The sequence below is a fragment of the Anomaloglossus baeobatrachus genome, chromosome 7 (genome assembly GCF_048569485.1).
Source record: "Anomaloglossus baeobatrachus isolate aAnoBae1 chromosome 7, aAnoBae1.hap1, whole genome shotgun sequence".
In the NCBI taxonomy this organism is placed as follows: Eukaryota; Metazoa; Chordata; class Amphibia; order Anura; family Aromobatidae; genus Anomaloglossus; species Anomaloglossus baeobatrachus.
Window position 1 is genome coordinate 194060911 of NC_134359.1, and position 25817 is coordinate 194086727.

Sequence of the window (25817 nt, forward strand, 5' to 3'; positions counted from 1 at the left end):
CCTCATTGATGGTGTCCTCCCGCTTTAGGGTGCGGAGGGCGGTTTGCAGACGTAAAGCGTAGTCCCGAATACTGTCCACAGACCGTTGCCGGCATTGGTAAAACTGCATCCTCAGCTCAGCTTCGGTACGGGTCTCAAAGGCAGTCTGTAGCTTCTCAAAGATGGTGGCTACAGAGAACCGGTCCCCCTTGGCCCAAGTTTCTGCCTCCTGCTCAGCCGCGCCGGTTAGCTGGCCCAGCACTACCGCTGCACGTTGCTTATCAGTCAGGGGGTACAATTCCAGAAGTGGGTTAAGCTTTTTCCGGAAGACCTGTAAAGCATCAGGTCTCCCGTCATACTGCGGTAGCCAGGTAGCTCCGGGCACATAGGGCAAGGAGAACGGCATCACCTGAGCGAGAGCGGGGGCCGCGGCACCTCCTCCCAGCACGTCCGGGACCTGAGCAGGCCCATTCCCATCCACGGGTGCCACTGCGGCTGCGACCGCCGCTCCTCCAGCGGCTTCGTCGGGCGCAGACATCTTGTTTCCGTCCCCCTTAGCCTCTTTCCGGCCCCTCCTCTATCGGGGCGGGGTTTTGGTCTTCGCGCCTCTGCTACTCGAGAAGACGCTCGAGCGGGAACTCTTCGCACCAAAGATGGCGGCTTCTGAAATTTTCCGGCCGGACACCTCCGGCGGTCACAAGGCGCACCTCTACCCAACGGCAGAGCGGTAAGATCCTGTTCGTGACGCCAAGTTGTCGCGGGCGGAGGAGGGGACGCCGCGCTCTCCCACTGCTCGGGTCCGGCTGCCGCTGCTGCTGCGGCCTGCTGCTGCTCGGTGGCTCGAGCGATGGGCCGGATCCCGGGGACTCGAGCGGTGCTCCTCGCCCGTGAGTGAGAGGGGATTGGTTTTTGGTATAGTTTATTGTCCGTGACGCCACCCATGGTTGTGGTGATTGTGTGGACACCACCGCTGCTCTGTATGGGGATCCCGGGAGCGGTGACAGGGAGCAGCAAAGTTGTTAGTTCTCCCCTCCGTGGGTAGGGGGTGGTTGTCCCGGGGCCCAGTGATGAGGTGGGGGATGCTGGATGGCAGGGCCGGTGCAGGGCTTGGTGGGGTGCAGGGACGCAGGGGCAGCGCTGTGCCTCACGGCACTGTGGTACTCACTCAGCCTGAGACGGTGACACAGTTCTCGGTAAAACACACGGCTGGAAAGACGGTTCCCACGGACGGCTGCTGTTGCTTTTCCCCAGTAGTTGACGGTGACGGTCCTTTTTCCTGCACCTAAGATGATGTTGGTAGCGATGGGTTCCCACCGGTAACCCGCTCCCCGGCTTGGATATGGGCCGGAGGAGCCCCTTTCTGCCCGCAGGCGCTGGCCCTGAGAAACTGGTGCCTTGGCAGTGGTGGTGTCTCTCCACTACGGGTGGACTGTTGCCTTCAATCGGGACTTATGTGTTGGGAGACCCAGGAGGTCCCCTTCACTGACGGATTTGGCAAATTCACGGCGACTCCTAGCCTTGCCGGGATCCGAAAGGCCCCTGCCAATGGTGCTGGCTTCTCTTCGTATACCGCTTCGGTACCGCCGGGCCACCACCCGTCCACGGTCCTTTCGGCAACCTCCGAGTAGCCGCTCCTGCAAACAGTCACCGCCGTCTGCTGACCTTGCTGTCTCAGTCCGGGGCACACACCCGGACCGACTTCAGGCTTTCTCAGCTGTCACTTTCTCTGTCACTTTCTACTCTCTTACTTGCTCCTCTACCACTTCCTTCTCCTTCCCTAACTCATCTCTTCACTCCTTCACTTCCCTAGCTTAACTGCCTGGTTTTCCCGCCTCCAGGGCTGTGAACTCCTCGGTGGGTGGAGCCAACCGCCTGGCCCGCCCCCTGGTGTAGACATCAGCCCCTGGAGGAAGGCAACAAGGATTTTTGTGTAGCTTTGGTGTACCTATCTGGGGTGTAGGGTGTGGTGGTGTCTTGACCTGTGACCCCTGGCTTGCCCAGGGCGTCACACTTACTTTCAACTATACCGGCACCCATGATGCTGATGCAGTTGAAAGTGCGAGACTCCCCCAATTCATGGGTCCCTTAGTGGCCGCATGGTCTGCCACTATATCGGTATGCTACTGGCTCTATTTTTCACAATTTATCTAAGTACTGCCAACTTTTTTTTACTACAAGGTGCAATCTCTCCTACAATTTATAATACAGACCTGCCAAAGGCAGAGCCTGTGCACAGCCACAAGCAGCTGACTTTTGATCAGAGCACAGCACACAATGTAGATCACAACAAAGTGCTTGTATCACACATATTTACACGTATTACCCGTGAGACCTCATTTACACATCAGTATTTGTGCATCAGTATATCTATGCCAAAGCTAGGAGTGGAACTCACAGAGGAAAATTGTAAATTAAAGATTGACACCTGTTCTATGTTTTGGAGACACTCCTGGTTTTGGCATATGAATACTGATAAAATACTAATCAAAAATACTGACGTGTAAATGAGGTCTAAAAACAACATCCTTAGGCTAAGTTAACACAGGGCATCTTTTGCTGCACTTTTAGTGCTTTTTTTGAGGTCACAAAAATGCACCAAAATGCATGCATTTCCTTCTCCCAGCAAAGTCTATGAGATTTTGCTGTCCACACTGGACATCTTTTGTTGGCTGCATCTTGGCTGCGTTTTTGAAGATGCATCCAAGATGCAACATGTCAATTTTTTGCGTTTTTCCAGCTGTTTTGAGCCCTTTCAGTCAAAAGATTTGACTTAAAAAATACATTGGACAAAGCGCGGTAAAAACGCATCAAAAATGCATTGCGCTTTTTGATGCGTTTTTTTTGTCACGGTGCGTTTTTGGTGCGTGTTTTTGGGACAAAAACACTGCATATTTGTTGTAAAAAAAAAAAAAAAAAAGATGCCATGTGTGAACATACCAATTGGCCACGCTGTGTAGTTTTGACACGTATTTTCAGAAATCTGCATCAAATCTGCATGTCCATTGTGAAGCCAGCAAAGTCTGTAAGAATTCAGAAGTGCTGTGCCCACGTGCTTACTTTTCCCTTGCGTATTTGGTGCAGATTTGGTGCAGAAAAAAATAAATCTGCACCAAATATGCAAGGGAAAAATACTCAATGTGGGCACAACACTTCTGAATTCTCATAGGCTTTGCTGGCTTCACAATGGACATGCAGGTTTTGCTGCAGATTTCTGAAAATCTGCGTCAAAATACGCGTCAAAATATGCAGCGTGGGCACAGGGCCTTAATGTTCGGTCAGTCAAATCGAGAATAGGTAATTCTCTATCAAGGTTCTTTATAATGTATTTTTTCTACCTGTTTCTTCATTAATTTCCACTGACCATGGTGTCAGTACCCCACCTGAAGTGATAAATAGAAATGAAGAAGAAGGCAAAAAATTGAAATGTATCTATACATCTGCTTTATAAAAAGAGAAAGTTTAGTAGGGATCTTCCATAATGGTAGTCTTTACAAAGTGGCATCTTCTGGTCTAGGATGTTTATTTAGGTGTCTGTCTGAGAAAAAGTAATCAACTATTCATTATCATAAATGCTCTCGGCATAGGCACAGTTCAGTATAATGGAGCACTTTTATTTCCCTTAAAGGAGTGGTTCACCCATATTCATTATTGGTCACAATGATATTATGTTGAGAAAAAATGTTTCTCTGAAATACCTTGTGTTGGCAATTCTGCCTGTGAGTGACGCTTTTGCAGAGCACTCTTCCCCATCTCGCTTGACCCCCGGTCTCCGTGACCTCGGGGATACAGTGATGTCACGTCAACTTCCTGCTCACCTCACATCATCGCGGCCGGCCCCAGTCTCCCTGAGTGACTGGGCTGTGGGAGGCGTTTCACCACTCATCGCAGCTCATCATCTCCCTGCTCCCTCCTCCTTCACTGCAGAGCGCTGCAAGCAGGAGACCTGCTGGGCTGTGATGAGCGGTGAAATTCCGCCCAGAGCCCAGTGACTCACGGGGACAGGGGCCGGCCGCGGTGATGTCAGGTGAGCAGGAAGTTGACGTGAGATTACTGGGTCCCTGAGGTCACGGAGCCTGGGGGTCAGGTGATGGGGAAGAGCAAACCGCAATAGCACCGCTCATAGGCACTTTTGGCAACACAAGGTATTTAAGAGAAACTTTGTTTCTCAACATAATATCATTGTGGTCAATAATAAATACACTGTGTGCAGAATTATTAGGCAAGTTGTATTTTACAGGATTTTTTTATTATTGATCAATAACTATGTTCTCAATGAACCCAAAAGACTCATAAATATCAAAGCTTAATATTTTTTGAAAGTTGGAGTGGGTTTTTTTTAGATTTGGCTATCTTAGGAGGATATCTGTTTGTGCAGGTAACTATTACTGTGCAGAATTATTAGGCAACTTAATAAAAACCAAATATATTCCCATCTCACTTGTTTATTTTGACAAGGTAAACCAATATAACTGCACAAAATTTAGAAATAAACATTTCTGACATGCAAAAACAAAACCCCAAAAAATTTGTGACCAATATAGCCATCTTTCTTTATGATGACACTCAACAGCCTACAATCCATAGATTCTGTCAGTTGCTTGATCTGTTTACAATCAACATAGCGTGCAGCAGCCACCACAGCCTCCCAGACACTGTTTTCCCTCCCTGTAGATCGTACATTTTATGAGGGACCACAGGTTCTCTATGGGGTTCAGATCAGGTGAACAAGGGGGCCATGTCATTATTTTTTCATCTTTTAGACCTTAACTGGCCAGCCACACTGTGGAGTAGTTGGATGCATGTGATGGAGCATTGTCCTGCATGAAAATCATGTTTTTCTTGAAGAAGTTGTCTGGTCTGGGAGTTGAGCTTCACTCCATCTTCAACCCGAAAATGTCCCACAAGTTCATCTTTGATGATACCAGCTCATACCAGTACCCCACCTCCACCTTGCTGGCGTCTGAGTCGGGGTGGAGCTCACTGCCCTTTACTGATCCAGCCTCTGGACCATCAAAAGTCACTCTCATTTCATCAGTCCATAAAACCTTTGAAAAATTAGTCTTAAGATATTTCTTGTCCCAGTCTTGAGGTTTTATCTTATGTTTCTTGTTCAAAGGTGGTCGTTTTTCAGCCTTCCTTACCTTGGCCATGTCCCTGAGTATGGCACACCTTGTGCTTTTTGACACTCCAGTAACGTTGCAGCTCTGAAATATGGCCAAACTCTTGGAAAATGGCATCTTGGCAGCTTCACCCTGGATTCCCCTCAATTTATGGGCAGTTATTTTGCACCTTTTTTGCCCAACACGCTTCTTGCGACCCTGTTGGCTATTTGCCATGAAACGCTTGATTGTTTGGTGATCACGCTTCAAAAGTTTCGCAATTTCAAGACTGCTGCATCCCTCTGCAAGACATCTCACAATTTTGGACTTTTCAGAGCCCGTCAAATCTCTCTTCTGACCAATTTTGCCAAAAGAAAGGAAGTTGCCTAATAATTAAGCACACCTTATATAAGGTATTGATGTCATTACACCACACCCCTCCTCATTACAGAGATGCACATCACCTGATTTACTTAATTAGTAGTTGGCTCTCAAGCCTATACAGCTTGGTGTAGGACAACATGTATACAAATTATCATTTGATCAAAATACTCATTTGCCTAATAATTCTGCACACAGTGTATGGGTGAACACTTCTTTAATATAGAGTGGCAGTGCACAAGCTCAACTACCACTCCACACATTTGCCATTGGGTTGCGAAGCTCTGTATGGTTTTGGTGAGTTTCTTATGCTGCCTATTTTCGCTTATTTATAGAAGTCTCATGCCCCTTGAGATTCTTTAATATTCAGTGTACAGTGACCTGCCGTGTGTGTCAAATTCACAACACATCAATTTCTCTTCTGAGTACACCAAGGTTTCTGTGCAGACTTGCATTAGGTGAGGAAATTGCACAGGTAAAAAACACATGCATTTTTAGTGCACTTCTGTGGTGGAAACACATGAAAATGCATGTAACCCACACATAAATATATCAATACAGTTTTGTCAAAGCCAAATACCAGGAAGTATAAAAAAGAAAGCAGTTTTATTTAAAGCATGACACACGAACAAGAGACGAAAAATCAGAGACAAAAGTGCAATAAAAATGCATGATATGCACACAAAAACGCAATGACAAAGCACAAGCAACCTTATTTAATCAAGGGTACGTGCTCATGATCAGGGTTTTCAGCATTTTGAAAGCAGCATATTTTTGCAGCATCTAAAATGCTGCATTGTACAGTACAAGCACAGTGAATGGTATTTATAGAAATCTCCTGCACACTATGCTTATTTTTCCTGATGTGTAAACTGACCTGCAGTACAGGCTTCCTCTCCGCAGCATGTCAATTTCTCCTGCTTCATGTTCAATTTGCATCTGTTCACACTTGTCTGTTAGGAAGTGCCATCAGTTAAATTTCTCCTGTGGAGACGCTTGAGTCTCCTGCACAGGAGAAGACACCGGACGCAGAAAAAATATGTTGTGTCCAGGACACCTACTAATCTTGATTGTGTGCACATACCCTAATAGGTGCAGAAAAGGAGAAAAAATTCTGCAACATTAAAAGCTAATCATGGGAACGTAGCCTAATGGGGATAAATGGCGTTCTGCACAGCACACCAATTTAGTTAATCTACAGTAAAGTCAGGAGATATGATTTCCCTGCTCTTGACTCTGTAGACTTTAATTTGCTTTAAGCATGCGGTCTACAGAATGGCCGGGTGATGCACTGCCCCAGACTCTAACACAGGCACAGAACATCAGAGTACCAGTGCGGTGATGTCATCACATACTGTGCGTATAACAGCACAAAAACATTAATGCATTGGTCCAGTGTCCTAGATTAGGTGAGTATATGAAGATTTTTATTTTAATGACAACTATTGATGTGGCTGGGGGGGCATCTGATCTGAAAATATGGGGGACCTCGTACAGTGTGATGGTTACTGTGGATGCGACCTACATTGTAGTGACTATTATTGGTGATCCTCATAAAGTGTAGGGACCAGTAAACAGTGTGGGAGCTAATGTGGGGGCCATTATACTGTACAGTTTGAGGCCTACTGTGGGGGCCATCGTACCTTATAGAGACTATGTTTGGGGACCCTTATACAATTGGAGGCCCTTATAAAGTATGACAAATACTGTATGGTTCATTATACAGTGTGGGGACTAATGTGGAGGCTGTTATACAGTGTGGGAGCTAATATTTGGGCAATTTTACAGTTTTGAAGCCACTATGGGGGCCATCATACAGTTTGGGGGCCCTCAAAAAGTGTGAGTACTACTGTGAGGGATGTTATACAGTGTGATTGACACAGTGTGGGGATGCTCTTAAAGCCAATATATAGTGTGGGCTACAGAGAGGATCATTAAACAGCATGGGGGCTGTTATTCACTGTGGGGGCCATTATGTAGGAGCTGCACTGCGAGGCTGGGTGAGCACTATTGTGGGTGTCGTGCAGCCAGGCTCTGGGTATGAGCAGCATGATTTGTGTAACAGATTCCTTTAAATTGAGGAAATGTCCCAGAAAAAAAACATCCACAACAAAGGAAAGATAATCTTACAATAACTGTAACCTTCTCTCTAAAAGAGCTCTGTGAAAACTGAGATCTCTAACCTATATTTGTAAGGAAAAAGAAATGTAGATGTGAGCCACATCATGAGTTATTCCCTTGGCAGATGCAAACAATACTTCTCTCTGAAAATAACTTCATCCAGGAAAAAAACATGCTCAGTGTTCCAGTGTATCATAGCAGCCAGCCAAAAGTTTCCCCTACAGCCAAGAGAAGCGGAGATGGCTCCTGTCCAACACTGGGTGTTTTCTGTGCCTGCATGAAGTCATTATTAAACTATGGCATGTAAAAAAAAAATGTAAACCTGCACAACTAGGAGTGCCGTGACATGGAGTATGCTCTGAAACACACCCCTGGATCTGAAAAGTTTGGATAATTCCCATTTTACCTCCCACTGGGTGGAGCAGAGGCTTAAAAGGGAAGCTGGAATGTAGTTGCTGGCAGTGTTTTGCTGCAGACTAGTGTCATACTATCCTATCAAAGCAAACACTAATCAAAGGCGAAGAAGCCAAAGAGGAGAACATCTGCTACTTTTACAATAAATTCATTAGAATATATCATACGAAAGCTCAAGAGGAAAAGTAAAGCAGCTGCACGGTTTGATTTGTGAACATCTGTGAACATGGAGGAAGATGCAATTCAGATAGAGAAGAGCAATGAAGAGTTTCAGAAGAGTGCTGATCATGAGAGCCAGGAGCTGGTGGTGCCCAGCCACAGCCCTGCCGAGTCCCCCAGCTCCAGCCCTACACCCCAGCAACTGGTGGCAGACTCCATCAAAGACAGTAATCAGGTCAACGCCATCACAGTTCTCACCCTGCTGGATAAACTAGTAAATATGCTGGATTCAGTGCAAGAAAACCAGCACAAAATGGAAAAGAGGCAGATTGACATAGAAAACTCAGTAAAAGGTATCCAAAATGACATCACCAAACTTTCAAAAAGTCATACGTCTACAAGCAACACTGTCAGTAAACTTCTGGAGAAATCTCGCAAAGTCAGCGCCAACATGAGAGATGTCAAGGATCGTATGGATAAGCAGACTGTGCAGGTGAAGAAGCTGGAAAGCAACCACAATGTGCTCTTGAGAAGAAATAATTTCAAAGTCTTAATCTTCCAGGTATGTTACACATTGTATAAATACCACTTTATCTGTTACGATAGATAATGAAAATATTTTTGCAGAGACTCTTCTTTGCATTACAAGTACAGACTGGTACCCTGGGCAGCTGCGCCCTTCTCACTATGGAGCTAGTGTAGACTGAGCCCTCGTGGGCAGGGTCCTCTCTCCTCCTGTACCAGTCTGTGCCTTCTATTCTTCATGATTAATGTACTTGTTCTTATGTAGATCCTTTTCACTTGTAAAGCGCCATGGAATAAATGACGCTATAATAATAAATAATAATAATAATAGTGGTACTCACAGTAGAGTATCACAAGATACAATCAGGACTATATACATATAATTGTATATTGTAAATATATTGTTTTACTTTGGACATATTTGAGTAAAATCTTTATCATATCATATCATATAGAAATCTCACATATATTGTAATCTGGTATCAAATAATTTGAAAACCAAATTTTCACTTTAAGAAATGACTAAACCAAAGTAAGCACCATATACGGCTGAAACGAATGGGTGGGGTTGAGTATTTTTTTGGACTAATTCACATGAAAGCAGAAGAATTGAATATTATACAGTAAGGCTAGAGCTAAATGGCGACTGCAGTTCTTAAACTTTTCTAAGACTTGTTTGTGTGGATACTTTTAGGACTGCAATTTGTCTGAAAAAAGCAAACAAATCGCAGACAACTCGCATGCGTGTCGCACTTTACATGACACCATTGCAATGTGCCACTTGTATGACCAGAAAACCAATCGGTTTGGGTTTTTTGCAATGGTGGTAATGTAGACTTGTTGACAATCATGAGATGGGTTGTCACAATTGAACAACGCCATCTTTATATTGTCTTGTAGTAATATACAGTAGATATCACTTGTGGGCCCACATTTATCAAGCATCTCATATCAGGTTGTAGTGTAAACAGGACCTCTGAAATGTTGCTAGTGAAGATATGAAACATTTTTTCTGTAACATTTGCAATTTTTGTTGCCTGTCACTGCCTCTGTAAATGGAAAGGAAAATGGGCGTGGTGTCCAAAGAGTATTTGATTAAGGCCTCATTTACAAAAATGAAGACTAGCAATTGTATAAATAGAACCCTCTCAGAGCAGATGGAGATTTATTTTTTTGACTGTGAAAATGTAACAATTTTTCTATGAAACTCTTCACTTTATTTGGCACCAATCACTCCAACTGCTTCCTAGTACTTGTGGGCCATGGGTTTGGTTCCATCGCTGTCACCTGCTGTAAACAGACCATATCCATCACATACGTTTATAATGACAGAAGCAGAGGACGATTCTTTGTGTATTTGCTTTCATTTACTTATATCAGTAGCAATCATTTCTGTATCATCTTCAAAACGTTATGGAGATGTCATAAGATTGGGACAGAAATATTGGTGATTGTTGTCATACCTACAGCTCAGAAAATGGGAACATTCGCTAAACATACGATTTCTGCAATGACTTTAATGCAGAAAATGTATCAATGCAAACCATTGTATGAATATTAATTAATTAAAGTGTGTGCAGTGTTCACTTTGATTGTTCCCAGGCTTATTTTTTATTATGACATTTACCTAAATGTTAGTGTAATTCTGTAGAATGAAATACCTTGGCTAATAATGCGCTGGAGTCGCTGATTCACAGATTTTTGCATTAAATGCAAAAAGAAAAATATAACACCACTGATATTCCTGTTGACTTGTTACATGCACAAATGTGGCCAGAAAGCCACATGCTGCTTCCAAAAATACAAATCAGGGAAAACATTTAAATATGTCATGTGTTAGATATCATAAATTCCCTACACATATGACCATAGTATAATGAATTCACATTTTGTGGAATTTTAGTGGAGACATCAACATTAAAATTTCCAAAGAAAAATACTTTACGGCATTTAATGAGCCCAATTCACAAACAATAAACTCTGCCCTTATATATCTGCTTATTTCTGACATGACTGAACCTCCATACTGCTGGGGTGGATGAGATGTGGCACCATTTGTGGTAGGGCAGTGCTCCCAGTCCTGCAGCTGTCAGGGCATGCTGGGAGTTGTAGCTTAGCCACCACTAGGTTGGGGAACACTACAGTAGGGAGTGGCTGGTGGTCTACACGGATACATTGTACCAGCACCACTGCCGGCTGATCACTTACAGAGCAGTGTGAATGCGAGACCAGATGTGGCTAATGGTGGACAGCATGTTGTATATAAACTACAGAAATAAGTGACTCTTTCCTCCCTACCGTCAATGTTACTTTCTTGGAGTACCCCTCTACATTTACTATTCATACATGTAATAATAAATAATAATAATACATGTATATCGAATAACCATTTCTGTAATTAATGAGCATAATTGCAGGATGTGTCATAATAGAAAAAAAATCACTTTTAACGTTCGCCTGAGATTTTCCTTTTCAGTTACTAGAAATATCATGTGCTCAAGCTAATCGTGAATAATTCAGACCAAAAATGGAAAAGTTGAATCTTCACCCCTTCAACTCGGAGCATTTTAGCATGTGTCCAATTCTGTGGAGCATTTCTTAATTTAACCCTGTGCGGTGTCAGTGTTCTTGCTCAGACTGGGCACAGCTTTAACCATAAATGATAAACTGCATGAATGCGAAGAAGTAGGGTAAAATACAGGATTTTAGGACCCCACACTATGGCCATCATGATGTTATGTCTTCAAAAAATGTTCCAATGTTTTAATATAGTTAATATGTAAGAGGCATAAGGAGGGCACAGCATTCAATGCTGGGGGCCTGGGGAGTAATTACGGATGGTAGCCTGCTCTACACCTTCAGAAAAGGATCTAGACGAATAATTCAGCACCTTGCATCATTTGCAGAACTTACACCACTCCTCAGCAGCAGTCTGTACTAGTCCTCAGGATCAGTTTAGTGTTGGCACATCTTGGTCTTACATGTTGCATTCAGCTCTTTGCTTCTTAAGACCGCTATACATTATGATGTCACATATATGCCAGCTTCACAATCTGACCTTCACAGTCCAAGTACAGACTGAGCTGTCTAGACCTGGCCCTAACTGGACCGCCTAAGGCTATGTTCACACAACAGTGTAAAAAATCGATCCGCTTTTCATTCCAAAAAGTGGTACAGTTTTTCTCACTTGTCATCTGTTTGCAGTCTGAATGCAATCGGATTTTTTACAGTAGCGGTAATTAATCATTTACAGTTTCCTATGTTACAGAATTGCAATGTATCCATAAAAATCAGATGCTATACTGTGACATCCAATTTCTTTCTTGCACCTATAGACTTGAATAGGGGAGTCTCATCCAATTTCAGATTCATATTGCAGCATACAGAGTCGGTCCTCTGCACTGCCTCTTTGAATAACAGGGGCTGGTATGCTGTGTGATAAACATTGGATAGTACTTGTCCAACTTATAGAGTTGTGTGCATAAGCCCTAATAGGGTTGTATGGAAACATGCGGCCTTTCCAGACATTGCAGTCTGTGCTCGGACTGTGACTGTTGGAAGTGTGAAAATGGCCTAACATACATTTTCAGTTAACTAGAATAGTGTTGTCTGAAAACTATATCTCTCAGCATGGCTTGTTAACACCTTAGGGTGAGTTCTGACGTGATTCAGTTGTCTGCCAGGTCATGCTAGAAGTTGTAGTTTCATAACAGATGGAGTGACGCACGTTGATGTCCTACTACCCTGTTTCCGCAAAAATAAGATCTACCCCGTGAACAAGGTTTTTTTGGCTTTTTGGAGTATGCTTAAAATATAAGCCCTACTCCAAAAATAAGTCCTAATTGTGGTTCCATAAGGTAGTGTCTAAGTAGCTAAAAAAAAGTTAAAGAATACAGCAGGAGTCTTCATCAAAGAAAGCATTAGGTGACACCATACTTTAGTTATGGACAGTTACTTGTTAGACGGGCAGCAGTCATTAATGAGAGGACTATTGTGATTGCAGCAGTGCTTGGTGCATATATAAGCAGTTACAAACATTTGTGTGGACACATTTTCCATATGGCAAAGGTTAGGAAAAAAACTGGCCTTGTGTCACATTTCTGTATGTGGTGTAAAATCCCAGCTCCAAATATTTTACATTCCTCTTGAGCAAGCAGCCCAGCCCAGGATAAGACTAAGCTGCATTGTGGCACTGACAGATAGCGGCAACTTGTCTCCCACTGCCTTTCATGGAAGTTATGTATTTCCCAGAGGAAAGATACTTCTGCTTTGAATCATTTTTACATCTTTCCAGTTCTTTTCACATTAAACTACAATAATTATACAAGAATATAGTGTATTCTTCCACCAGGGTATTACATACCAGCCGAGGCAGACGTGCCAAGGTGCCACCTGTGCAGTCTCACAGGGGCCCATGAGGTAAGGGCCCATATCCACCTGAAAATCATCTTCGGTCACAGACACATAAATGGTGCGTTATGGACTACACAGCGCCCATGCACCATTATTATACATGGGCCCTCTTCTGTCTTTCTGCCCCGCATATATGTGTGTTTGCACTTGTGCTAGTCCAGACAGGATATATCTATTGTGACCCTCCATTAAGGATTATTTACATAACTGAACTTGTGGTCTATGTTCCCATCCTAAAACTGTTCACCCCACACACTGAAATTGTGTCCTGTTTATGCCAAAAAAGTCTGCACCCTACATACAGTGAAGAAAGCAAGTCCTCATTCCCATCATTATAATCACCAGCTATCTAATTTATGGGCTGGTAAACTGATTCCATCTTGTATTATTTAGATCAGTTGCTATAAGTAACACCGCCACTTCTTTGCCCTGGCTTTCATATGTGCAGCTCATCGTGTGTATACACCCATGTGCAGTATTCACGATAAGTGATGAATATGAAATATGGTCACACTGTTATTCTTTTTACATCTTTCCAGTAGAAGAACTCATGAAATAACTTGAGACTATGGGAAGCATATATTGGTATTCAGGTGAAGAAGTGCTGAATTAGCCATTTGACAGTTTCTCCTATGCACAATATGTAAGGTCTCTTCTTAATTTGTAAATCTTTAAAACCACATTCTTATTTTGTAGAGACACTTGGCGATCCCTGCATAGTTGTGTTAGATCTCCAACATGCAGAGGTCACTACTTACACTTTTACTCTCTCTTATTTACTACTACCTCGTTGTCTGACTCTATGCATGGTTCATATACAGTTATATGAACTGGGCTAGGTATGTACATATGGTAGATATGCATTTTTGACATTATGATATTCTTCTATCACTTCTCCCGCCTACCTCCTATGGGCGCCACCCAAATCCATTATTCACCTCACAAAGTTTAATAGTGATTTCACACATCATATTTCAGCTCTGTATTTCCAATATTTTGTAGACCAGTTTCACATATTTGTATTTCACGGTCCATGTGTGGACCAGGCTTCCACTAGATGTAGCATCTAATAAATAATGCACACAATAGATGAGCATTCTGGTAGGGAATAGTGATGAGTTAGCGTGCTTGGCACTGCAAGACACTCGATCAAGTATCGGGATGCTTGAGCATGCTCGATACTCAGCCAATTATCATGGGTGCTCATAATGGGAACAAATAAAGGCGTTGTATAAACTGCAAATGGAACTTCTTATGACTTGCTTTCAAAAATGCATTTTTTTTCTTGATATTCTTACATAAATCCAGATTTGTGGAGTAAGCAACTAATAGTTGTCCCTGTGGACACATTCTCCCACTTCAACTGTGGATTTCTGCAGCTCCTCCAGAGTGACCATATACTTTACCTCTTGGCTGCTTCACTAATACTACTTTCTTTGCTTGGGATGTCAGTTTAGGTAAATGGCCATGGCCTTTTATGTTTGCAGTAGTGTCATACTCTTTCCATTTTTGGATGATGGGTTGAACAGTGCTTCATAATATATCCAGGACTTGGGTTATTTCTTTTCTAACCTAAACCATCTTTACTCTTCTCCACAACTTTATCTCTGACCTGTCTGGTGTGTTCATTGGTTTTATGATGCTGTTTGATACCTAATGTTTACCAACAAACCACTGGAGTCTTCACAGAAAAGCTGTAGTTATACTAAGAATAAATTACACACAGATTTAATTTACTAATTACCGGTAGGTGATTTTTCTTCAGGATTGGCTGCACCTCAATGGGGAGGATGCAGCTGTGCTGGGGTAAAAATAGCTAGAACTTTGGAGGAGTGTTTAAACTAGAGACTGAGGAGGGCATTTACTGTATAGGAGAGGAAGATAGTGCAGATAGTGACCTGGGCATGGTGCTGACATGGGGTAGGGGTTAGAACAGTCAACACACTAAAGAAGGATAGAGATACAGAGAAATACATAGAGTGCATGTACACTAATGCCAGAAGCCTCACCAGCAAGATGAAGGAATTAGAATTAACATTGTTGGAAAACAATGATGATATGGTTGGAATAACAGAGACATGGCTGGATGAGAGCTATGACTGGGCTGTTTATTTTACAGGGCTACAGTCTGTTCGGGAATTACCATACAAATAAGCGAGGGCGAGTTGTGTGATTATATATAAAATCATCCTACCTAATAATACAGTATATGTAAGGCTAATGAAAATGTAGAGTTCCTCTGGGTGGAGATTATGGAATGGAGAAAGATAAACAAAATACTATAATGGAAGCGGCAGAAAATAGATTAAACTAAATAGATGCAGCAGTGAATCAGGAAGAAGCCATTAAATTAGCCACCCAGATATAAATTGGGGAGCAGAAACCAGCAGGCTCAGGACCCAGAAAGAAGTGGGGCACTGCTAGATCTAATATTAACCAATAGGTCGGACTGCATATCAAATATACGGGTTGGGGTCACTTGTGTCATGGTGATAACAAAATAATAAGTTTTCATGTATCCTTTAATAAGATGTACAGTAGAGGGGCTACAATGACACTATACTTCAGAAAGGCAAATTTCCAATGTCTTAGAGATGAATTTAGTGCCATAAACTAAGACAATGTCCTGAGAAATAAAAATGCACAAAGCAAATGGGACACTTTTATAAGCATCCTGCATGGGACCTCAGCACAATATATACACTATGGGAATAACAAGCTAGAAATAGGAGGAAACCACTATGGCTAAATAGAGCTGTAAGAAGCACAATAAATGTAAAAAAGACACGTTTAGAGAATTAAAACAAGAGGTTAGTGAAGAGGCATTAAATTATTTAAAGAAAATTAAATAAATTCTATAAAAAGCAAACCAAAATAGCAAAGATTGAGAAAGAGAAACTCATTACCAGAGAAAGTAAAAATAATCCAAAGATATTCTTCAACTACATAAACAGTAAGAAACTCAAAAATGATATTGTTGGCACCCTCAAAAATAATCTGTGTGAAATGGTGGAGGAGGATGAGGGGAAAGGCCTAAATGCCTTTATCTCTACAGTATTTAAACAAGCAAATCCCATGACAGATGACATGATCACTGATATAAATTCCCCATGAAATGTCACCTGCTTAAGGGGTGCTTCACACATAGCGAGATCGCTACCGAAATCGCTGCTACGTCACGGTTTTGGTTACGCAACAGTGACCTCATTAGCGATCTCGCTGTGTGTGACACTGAGCAGCGATCTGGCCCCTGCTGTGAGATCACTGCTCGTTACACACAGCCCTGGTTCATTTTCTTCAAAGGCGCTCTCCCGCTGTGACGCACACATCGTTGTGTGTGACAGCGAGAGAGCGACGAAATAAAGCGAGCAGGGAGCAGGAGCCGGCGTCTGGCAGCTGCGGTAAGCTGTAACCAAGGTAAACATCGGGTAACCAAGGGAAGCCCTTTCCCTGGTTACCTGATATTTACCTTCGTTACCAGCGTCCGCCCTTGCTGCCAGTGCCGGCTCCTGCTCTGTGCACATGTAGCTGCAGTACACATCGGATAATTAACCCGATGTGTACTGTAGCTAGGAGAGCAAGGAGCCAGCGCTAAGCAGTGTGCGCGGCTCCCTACTCTCTGCACATGTAGCTGCAGTACACATCGGGTTAATTAACCCGATGTGTACTGTAGCTAGGAGAGCAAGGAGCCAGCGCTAAGCAGTGTGCGCGGCTCCCTGCTCTCTGCACATGTAGCGACGTTATGATCGCTGCTGCATCGCTGTGTTTAGCAGCTAAGCAGCGATCATAACAGCGACTTACTAGGTCACTGTTACGTCACAGAAAATGGTGACGTAACAGCGACGTTGTTATCGCTGTCGCTATATGTGAACCCAGCCTAACCCAGTAAGAAATACAGCACACCTCAAAATCAATAAAGTAGACAAACTGGGTTAAGAACTGTCTCAGTAATAAGGAAACAAAGGGGGGGTATTAATGGAACACAATCAGATTGGGTCACAGTTAATAGTGGGTTACTACAAGGGTCAGAATTGGGCCCTCTTCCTTTTAACATATTTACTAATAACCTTAGAAATGGCAATTGAAGTTTATTGTGAGTAAATGTAAGGTTATGCACTTAGGCAGAGGAAATAACATAATTATGTACTTAATTGTTAAAAACTGAGTAAAACTGTCACTGAAAAAGACTTGGGTGTATGGGTGGATGGCAAACTCAACTTTACTGACCAGTGTTAAGCAGCTGCTGCCAAGGATAATAAGATAATGTGATGCATTAAAAGAGGCATAGATGCTCTTGAGAAGAACATAGTTTTACCCCTATACAAGTCACTAGTGCAACCACACTTAGAATACTTTGTACAATTTTGGTCTCCAGTGTATAAGAAGGACATAGCTGAACTAGAACAGGTTATGAAAGGAAAGGAGGGAATGCAGTATCAAGACAGATTATTAAACTTGGGGTTATTCAGTTTGCAAAAAGGAAAGCTTAGGGGGTGATCTTATTTCAATGTACAAATATATGGGGGGATAGTATAGATACTTTTCTAATTATCTTGTTACACATAGGCCTGTGACAGGGAAAAGGGTGTATCCTCTACATCTAGAGGAAAGAATGAACTCTCTGTCACATAATGTTGTAATGGCTAATTCACTATGCTATATTTGAAGAGAAACCTTAATGCCCTTGAAAAAATGTTATTTTACCGGTTATGGGCATTCGATTCTGTGATGGGGTGTTGATCCAGGGAACTAGTCTGGTTACCGTATGTGGAGTTGGGAAGGCATTTTACCCTTAAAAGGAATCTGTCAGCAGGTTTTTGATAGTGCTTAACAAGCTGCCCCCACCCACACCAGGCTCTCAGTGTACAGTTCTATGGACAGAAGCTGCTAATCACAGAAGGGGGCAGAGTTGGACTTCAGCTCATGTGCTCCTCAGTCTAAGGCCGGTGTTACACTTGCGAGTGCCTCGCGTGTATCTCGCGCTAGTCTCGCGGTGCATCACCCGGCACAGACTCATGCTACTCACAGGAGCGAGTCTGTTGCATGCATCTCTATGCAGTTGAGACGCTCCTGTAAGGAGAGTGTGAGTCTGTGCCAGGTGATGCAATGTGAGACTTGCGTGAGATACATGGGAAGCACTCGCAAGTGTGACACCGGCTTAACTAATGATAAAGCCATGAAGTTTAAACTAACATTGCAGATAAACAAAAACGCAGTTTGAGATAAGAGATGCAGGACTGTTATCTGAATGTTAACTCTTGAAGAAAACCTCCTGACAGATTCCCTTTAATATAGAGCTTAATGTATACCTTATGGGGTTTTTGTCTTCCTCTGGATCAACATGTTAGGCTATGGGCTGAACTCGATGGACTTAAGTTTACCTTCAGGTTTAAAACTATAGAACTATGAAATCAAGCTTTATCCAACATCATCAAAATAGTTTAAGGCATCAACAATACTATCTAACATTTTTATCTTCTCTCGCAATGTAAAGGAATTAATTATTTAGTTGCGAATAGCAAAACTCTGTCTTCTGGCAGGTGGGTGAATAGGAATGTACTATGAAGCTCGCCCTCCAGATATACAGAAATTCCCACATTAGAAACAACTTATATAAATGTAACATTTTAGCCTTGTACTTATTCTCATGTTAGAAAAGTTAGACAACTTTTAACCGCTTAATGACCGAGTCCTTTTAATGACAAGCTACAGTTTTTGTTTTTGTCTCTGTATTTAAGTAGCTACAACTATTTTATATTTTTAGATTTTCATTGATGTTACCATGTTTTATGCAGTAAAATTTGTATTTATTTAGGAACTAATTGGAGGTATACATAAATGTTCGTGAAATATATATATATATATATATATACATACAGTATTTGACAACAGTTCATACGTACCCCCCAACAGCTCCTAATTGTACATAAATACATACACATAAGTTTAATATAAATATACATATGTGTGGGTATTTATATATATATATATATATATATATATATATATACATATATATATAATACAGACCAAAGGTTTGGACACACCTTCTCATTCAAAGAGTTTTCTTTATTTTCATGACTCTGAAAATTGTAGGTTCACATTGAAAGGAAAGCATCAAAACTATGAATTAGCACATGTGGGATGAAATACTTAACAAAAATGTGTAGAAACGACTGAAAATATGTCTTATATTCTAGGTTCTCCAAAGTAGCCACCTTTTGCTTTGATTGCTGCTTTGCACACTCTTGGCATTCTCTTGATGAACTTCAAGAGGTAGTCACTGGAAATGGTTTTCACTTCACAGGTGTGCCCTGTCAGGTTTAATAAGTGGGATTTCTTGCCTTATAAGGCTACATGCGCACGCTGCTTTTTTTCCTGCTTTTTTGCTGCTTTTTTGGCTGCAGTTTTGTCAGCAGAACTTTCTGACATCTGACTTCCCAGCAAAGTCTATGAGAAGTCAGATTTGTCATGCGCACATTGCAGTTTGTCAGCGTTTTTTTTGTCAAAAGTTTGTGACAAAAAAAATGCACCATGTTCATTCTTCCTGCGTTTTTGTCAACATTTGTCACCCATTGAAATCAATGAGGGTATCAAAAACGCAGGAAAAATGCATGCTAATCAAAAGTGGTGCATTTTACCTGCCTTTTACCTGCATTTTTGTTTGCAAAAACGCAGGTGATTTGTCAGGAAGTGAGGTCAGGCAAGTGGTCCCGTCCCGTCCTCCATGTGTTCCCCGAAGTACCGCTGTCCCCAGGGGAGATGATGTGGAGGACGGGACTATCAGCAGCGGCAGTGAGAGGGGGATGGACATTGGCAGCTGAAAACATTGATTTTTATCTCTCTCTGCTGCCGCCGCTGATAGTCCCGTCCTCCACGTGTTCCCCGAAGTACCACTGTCCCCAGCGTGCATGCACAGGGGAGATGATGTGGAGGACGGGACTATCAGCAGCGGTGGCAGCGAGAGGGAAATATCAATGTTTTCAGCTGCCAACGTCCATCCCCCTCTCGCTGCCGCCGCCGATAGTCCCGTCCTCCACGTGTTCCCTGAAGTACCGCTGTCCCCAGCATGCACGCACAGGGGAGATGATGGACCCCTCTCACTGCCACCGCCGCCGCCGCTGAAAGTCCCCGGCTCCACGCTCCTGCCGGCTCCACGCTCCTGCCGGCTCCACGCTCCTGCCGGCTCCACGCTCCTGCCGGCTCCACGCAGTAGCGCGATCAGCTGAGCTGTCACTGAGGTTACTCGCGGCCACCGCTGGATTCAGCGGTGGCCGCGGGTAACCTCAGTGACAGCTCAGCTGATCGCGCGGCTGTCTTCATTAGCTGCATGGAGGTGACCGGAGCGGCTGTGTCTGCTGCTTCTCCGGTCACCTCCATGCAGCAGCGCTGGATGAGACGCTGGAGCATGCTGGATTACGCCGGACATGGAGGGCTTTGTCGGGGTTAATAAATTGGTAATGAGGGAATGTGTTTGTGTTTATTATTTCTAATAAAGGATTTTTCGGGTGTGTGTTTATTTTACTGTAATTTACAGATTAATCATGGAGGGTGTCTCATAGACGCCTGACATGATTAATCTAGGACTTATTGGCAGCTATGGGCTGCCATTAACTCCTTATTACCCCGATTTGCCAACGCACCAGGGCAAATCGGGAAGAGCCGGGTACAGCCCCAGAACTGTCGCATCTAATGTATGCGGCAATTCTGGGCGGCTGTTGGCTGATATTGTTAGGGTGGGGGGCTCCCCATAACGTGGAGCTCCCCATCCTGAGAATACCAGCCTTCAGCTGTATGGCTTTACCTGGCATTAAAATTGGGGGGGACCGCACGCCAGTTTTTTTTAATTATTTATTTATTTCTAATTTTTTTTTTTCAATTCAACAAGCTTTATGGGCTTGTTTGAACTGAAAAATACATGAAACAATTGTTGACAAAACTGCAGCCAAAAACGCACCAAAAAAGCAGCAAAAATGCACCAAAAAAGCACCTACATTTTTTGTGACATTTCCAGGCTCTCTCTGACAAGGTGCAGTTTTGGCTGCAGTTTGTGAACACGAAAAAGAAGCAGCGTGCGCATGTAGCCTAAATGGGGTTGGGACCATCAGTTGTGTTGTGCAGAAGTCTGGTGGATACACAGCTGATAGTCCTACTGAATAGACTGTTAGAATTTGTATAATAATGATGTAGAGATGGCATCAAGAGCATGCAAACAAAAAAACATGGGATGATACCTTTTTGCCAAGTAATGTCCAACTAGAAGATGTCAGCTTCAGTATCCAATAACACTTGCTTTATTATGGACCTAAAAATGTTGCTGTTACTGCTATTGTGATGCCATTATGAAGCAAATGGACCCATACTGGATTCTGTAGCCACCTGCCTCTACTTGGATTACGTCTTTTCTCAGTTTTGAATATTATTTTTCCTTTACAAACATTCCAACAAGTGAAGTTTAGCCTTGAATGTGGATAGAGCCACCCTACATGTGATGGGGTTAACAATTAGCGTTTATTCTATTTTCTTCCTTTCTTTGTCCTACATTGAGCTTTTAGTTATAGCCAGATGTAAATGATATAATTAAAAGCATACATGGTACGCCTGCCTGATGACATGTATGTAATAAGAAGACAGAATGAGACTTTCCATAATTACGTTGTCAAAACAACTGTTGTTTTCTCATTGATTTAGTGGAATACAATTTTCCATCATGTAGTGTGCTTTGCTTTAGTGCTGTTAACGCTGATACACACTGACACTGATGTAAATTCCCACACAGCAAAATGTAGCTATGTAATTATATATGTCATCTACCAACCTGTCCTGCAGCACTATGATCTACTATGTGTAAGATAGCGCAGCTACTCTCTGTTAATTTCAGTTGGGCATAAAATATATTAACCCATTTATTCTACAACCAGAAAGTGATATATAATGATCATGTATTTATCTGACATAATGCATCTAATGCATTTTATTGACTAGTAGATACACATTATGATGAGAGACACTTCTAGTTTCCTCTCTGTCGGAATGGCCGTCCGCCATTGTTTTGTAGCGGTGTTTATTTGTGGTGAGCTTGGATCAGGTGGGGCAGCTATATACTGTGAAGCTCATACAGCGAACTATAATGTGCACAAGCTGTTTTAGATATTGCGAGGATATACACAGTTGCCACAATGTCTGAGTATGTGTAGTCCTGCCCCTCCCGGTATCCCCTAACCCCTCCCAGGAACAGGCACATTCGACATAAACCCCATTTTTCGGGTATATGACTTTGAGTATTTAGTTACAGAAATTTCTGCCCCATTTCTGCGTCTCTTGGCAGGAAAAAAGCAGCAAAGCATGCGTTTTTACATTTTTCAATTTGAAGTCGATGGGTAAAAAAAAGAAAAAACACTGGAAAAACGCACCAAGAATTGACATGCTGCAGATTGTTTTTTGCACCAAATCTGCAAGGAGAAAATACTCAAGTGTGCACTACACCTCAGGATTCTCATTGACTTTACTGGAATCAGGATTTGTTTGCAGTTTTATAAAAAAAATCTGCACTCAGAAACACATAAAAAATAACGATAAAACCACAACGGGCGCACACAATATTAGAGTCCAGAAAATCTGACAGTAGTAGCCATGGAGAAACTGATAAGTAGAGCGCCTGTATACTGCTGTGAGTGTCACTATTTATTACATGGAAAAATATGAGCCCTAATAGCTTGTTCTAGCTCACACACAACAAATATTCCATCATTCATAATACACAAGTACAGCGAGGGATGGAAACTATGCGGCTTGGCATTATCTTCTATATGGCTATTATACTAGACCATTCATTGTGAAGAAAAGACAACGCAGTCAGAGTTGGTGTTCTTGCATGCAAACAAGAATAAACCTAAAACCTTAGAAATAGCAAAAAGCAGAGGCACTAATGTCGCGGGCGGGGAGAGGATGCTGCGCTCACCACGCTCGGGTCCGGCGCTGCTGCTGCTCGGTGGCTCGAGCGGTGGGCCGGATCCGGGGACTCGAGCGGCGCTCCTCGCCCGTGAGTGAAAAGGGTGGTTTGTTGGGGTTTGAGATGTCGGTTCGTGACGCCACCCATGGTGTGTGGTGAGGTTGGGGCACCACCGCTGCTCTGTACGGGGATCCCGGGAGCGATGACAGGGAGCAGCTGGGATGTTTCTCTCCCCTCCGTGGGTAGGGGGATTTTGGTAGTCCTGGGGCCCGGAGTTATTGTCTGTTTGGTGGATTGCGGGGCCTGGCCAGGTGCAGGGTCGTGGGGTAGCGCAGTGCCAGATGTCATGGTGGTACTTTCTCAGCCAGTAATGCACATGGAGTCTCTTGTAAAACAAACGGCTGGATGAGCGAGTCCCACAGATGGCTGCGGCGGTCACTCCTGGTCGGTTGGCGGTAACAGTCTCTCCCTGCACCGGTGTTATGTTCTTGGCCCCGATGGCTTCCCACCGGTAACCTGCTCCCCAGCCGTGTGTTGGCTAAGGGAGCCCCTTTTGTTGCCCGCAGGCTCTGGCCCTGGGAGCTCTAGCTCTGGCGGTAGCTTTATCTCCCTCACGGTTTGGACGGCTGCCTTTGTCGGGTCTTTATTGCTGGGAAACCCCAAAGGTTCCCGTCGCTGACGGATTTGACCAGTTTAACGGCGACTCCTAGCCTGGTCGGGGTCCGTAGGCCCTGCCGGAAGGTGCTGGCTTCTCTTCGCTCCCCTGTCCGGTACCAGCGGGCCACCGCCCGTCCCCGGTCCTTACGGTTGTGCGTCAATCTGCCTCTCCTGCAGCCGGTCACCACCGTTTGCCAACCTTGCTGTATGTGCCCGGGCCACGTACCCGGACACGGTCAGTCTGCTCCTCCACTACTACCTCCTTCAGCTTCAAACTCTCCTACTCCACTCCTTGTCACTATCTCTCTGACCTTCTTTCCTGCCTCCAGGACTGTGAACTCCTCGGTGAGAGGAGCCAACCACCTGGCTCCACCCCAGCTGGTGTGGACATCAGCCCCTGGAGGGAGGCAACACGGATTTGTGTGTGTGTGGCTGGTGTGCCTAACCGGGGTGTGGGGTGTGTTGTTGCAGTACCTGTGACGTCCTGGCTTGTCCTGGGCGCCACACTAACCAAAAGATAAAACTCATATGCATTGTTTAATTGTGTGTTTAAAAAAAATCAAAAGACTGGTGAGATGTTAGCAGTCAGCGTAGGCCGGCAAAGCATCAATAAAGCCAAGGACTCCCAACCTGTCTCCTAAGATGTTGCTTGGCAGGCCTCACACTGTATAATACCTGTGATGTGACGAGGGCAGGCATTTCCAGCTTACGATTGACATTAACAACAATGTCAGCTCAAATCCCTGATTCCATTGATACATTTGCCTCCTTAGCCTGTTCCTGTTTTTTTTTTTTAAACCTAAAAAATAAAGGGAACCTGTCACAGCTTTGTCCCCTATAAGCTGTGGCCACCAGCAGTGAGCTCTTATATACAGTATTCTAGAATACTGCATATAAGTGCCAGGCTAATCTGTATAATGTAAAAAAAACACCTTTATTATACTAACCTCAGGGGCGGTCAGGTTTAATGGGTGTCGCTGGTCTCGAGTTCTGTGCCTTCTCTCTTCCTTCCATCTCTGCCCTTCTTCCCAGCTCCATGTGGATGATGCAGCCTCCATTGCGCTCCTGTGCATGCACACTATGATCTACCCTGCTGACGGCAGATCAAAGTATTGTAGTGCGCATGAACGAGCCGTCTTTGACCTTTCCCCGTATCTGCGCATGACAGTACTTTGCTCTGCCCTCAGCAAGGAAGATCAAAGTGTGCATGCGCAGGACCGCAATGGAGGCCTCTGTGAGGAAGACATAGAAAGTGTCATCCACACGGAGCTATGAAGGAGAACAGAGATGGATGGAAGGAAGGAGGCACCGAACCAAAAACCAGCGATGCCCATTGGACCTGACAACCCCATAGGTGAGTATATTAAAGGTGTTTTTACATTATACAGAGTGGCCTGGGCACCTACATATAGTATTCTAGAATGCAGCTTAAAAAACATTTTCTGGACACCTTACATTTTGTTTACAGACAGGGCAAAAAAGTTCCTTATTTTTATGTAATGTACTGGAATTTCTGGACAGTTGGCCCTATGAGGGATATGATAACTACATCTCCCTCCACTGTTCACTATGTCAACTGATTAAAAGGAAAGGGTAAACTTATTTATTACATGGACTGGAATCAATTCTCCAAACTTTCTGGGGAACCCAACTCATGTAAAATATTCTAACAAAGCCCTCCATTAACAACCTCAAATTGACAAGCTACAATCTGAATTGACCAGAAATATAGGCAATTAAACATCGTAGACATTTTCTAAATAAATGAATGATCAGATTTGAGTGCTTTGTAATTTAAAGTAAACTTTCTACATGCAATATCTTTTATTTTTAATTTATTTTAACCAAAACTAAAACTTGATCTTTAAAACTGCAATGTAAAAGGCTGTTTTCACACACAACAGATCTTTTGCCTAAACCTCAGCTTTATTACTCTTCTGAACTTTTCTCACAAGAATCTAGGCATATGCTGCAGAAAAACAACAAATCTACAATTATAATAACTACAAATATGATTTTCTTTATTTAAAGCACTGCATTTTTTCCCAGCCCTGGAGTGCTGATTTAAATTTAAGTCCCGTGTCCCCGGTCCTATACTTGGGCATCTTCCACTTTTT

General features: G+C 43.3%; 1 protein-coding gene across 1 annotated transcript in view; it reads left to right on the top strand.

Annotated features, from left to right (window-relative positions):
- The first annotated feature begins 7951 nt into the window (after positions 1-7951).
- CAVIN2 (caveolae associated protein 2) overlaps positions 7952-25817 on the top strand; it is a 108802-nt gene continuing 90936 nt past the window's right edge. Inside the window, exon 1 of the mRNA XM_075317840.1 lies at positions 7952-8715. Coding sequence (XP_075173955.1) covers positions 8221-8715 — 495 coding nt within the window. The 5' untranslated portion in view covers positions 7952-8220. The remainder of the gene's footprint in view (positions 8716-25817) is intronic.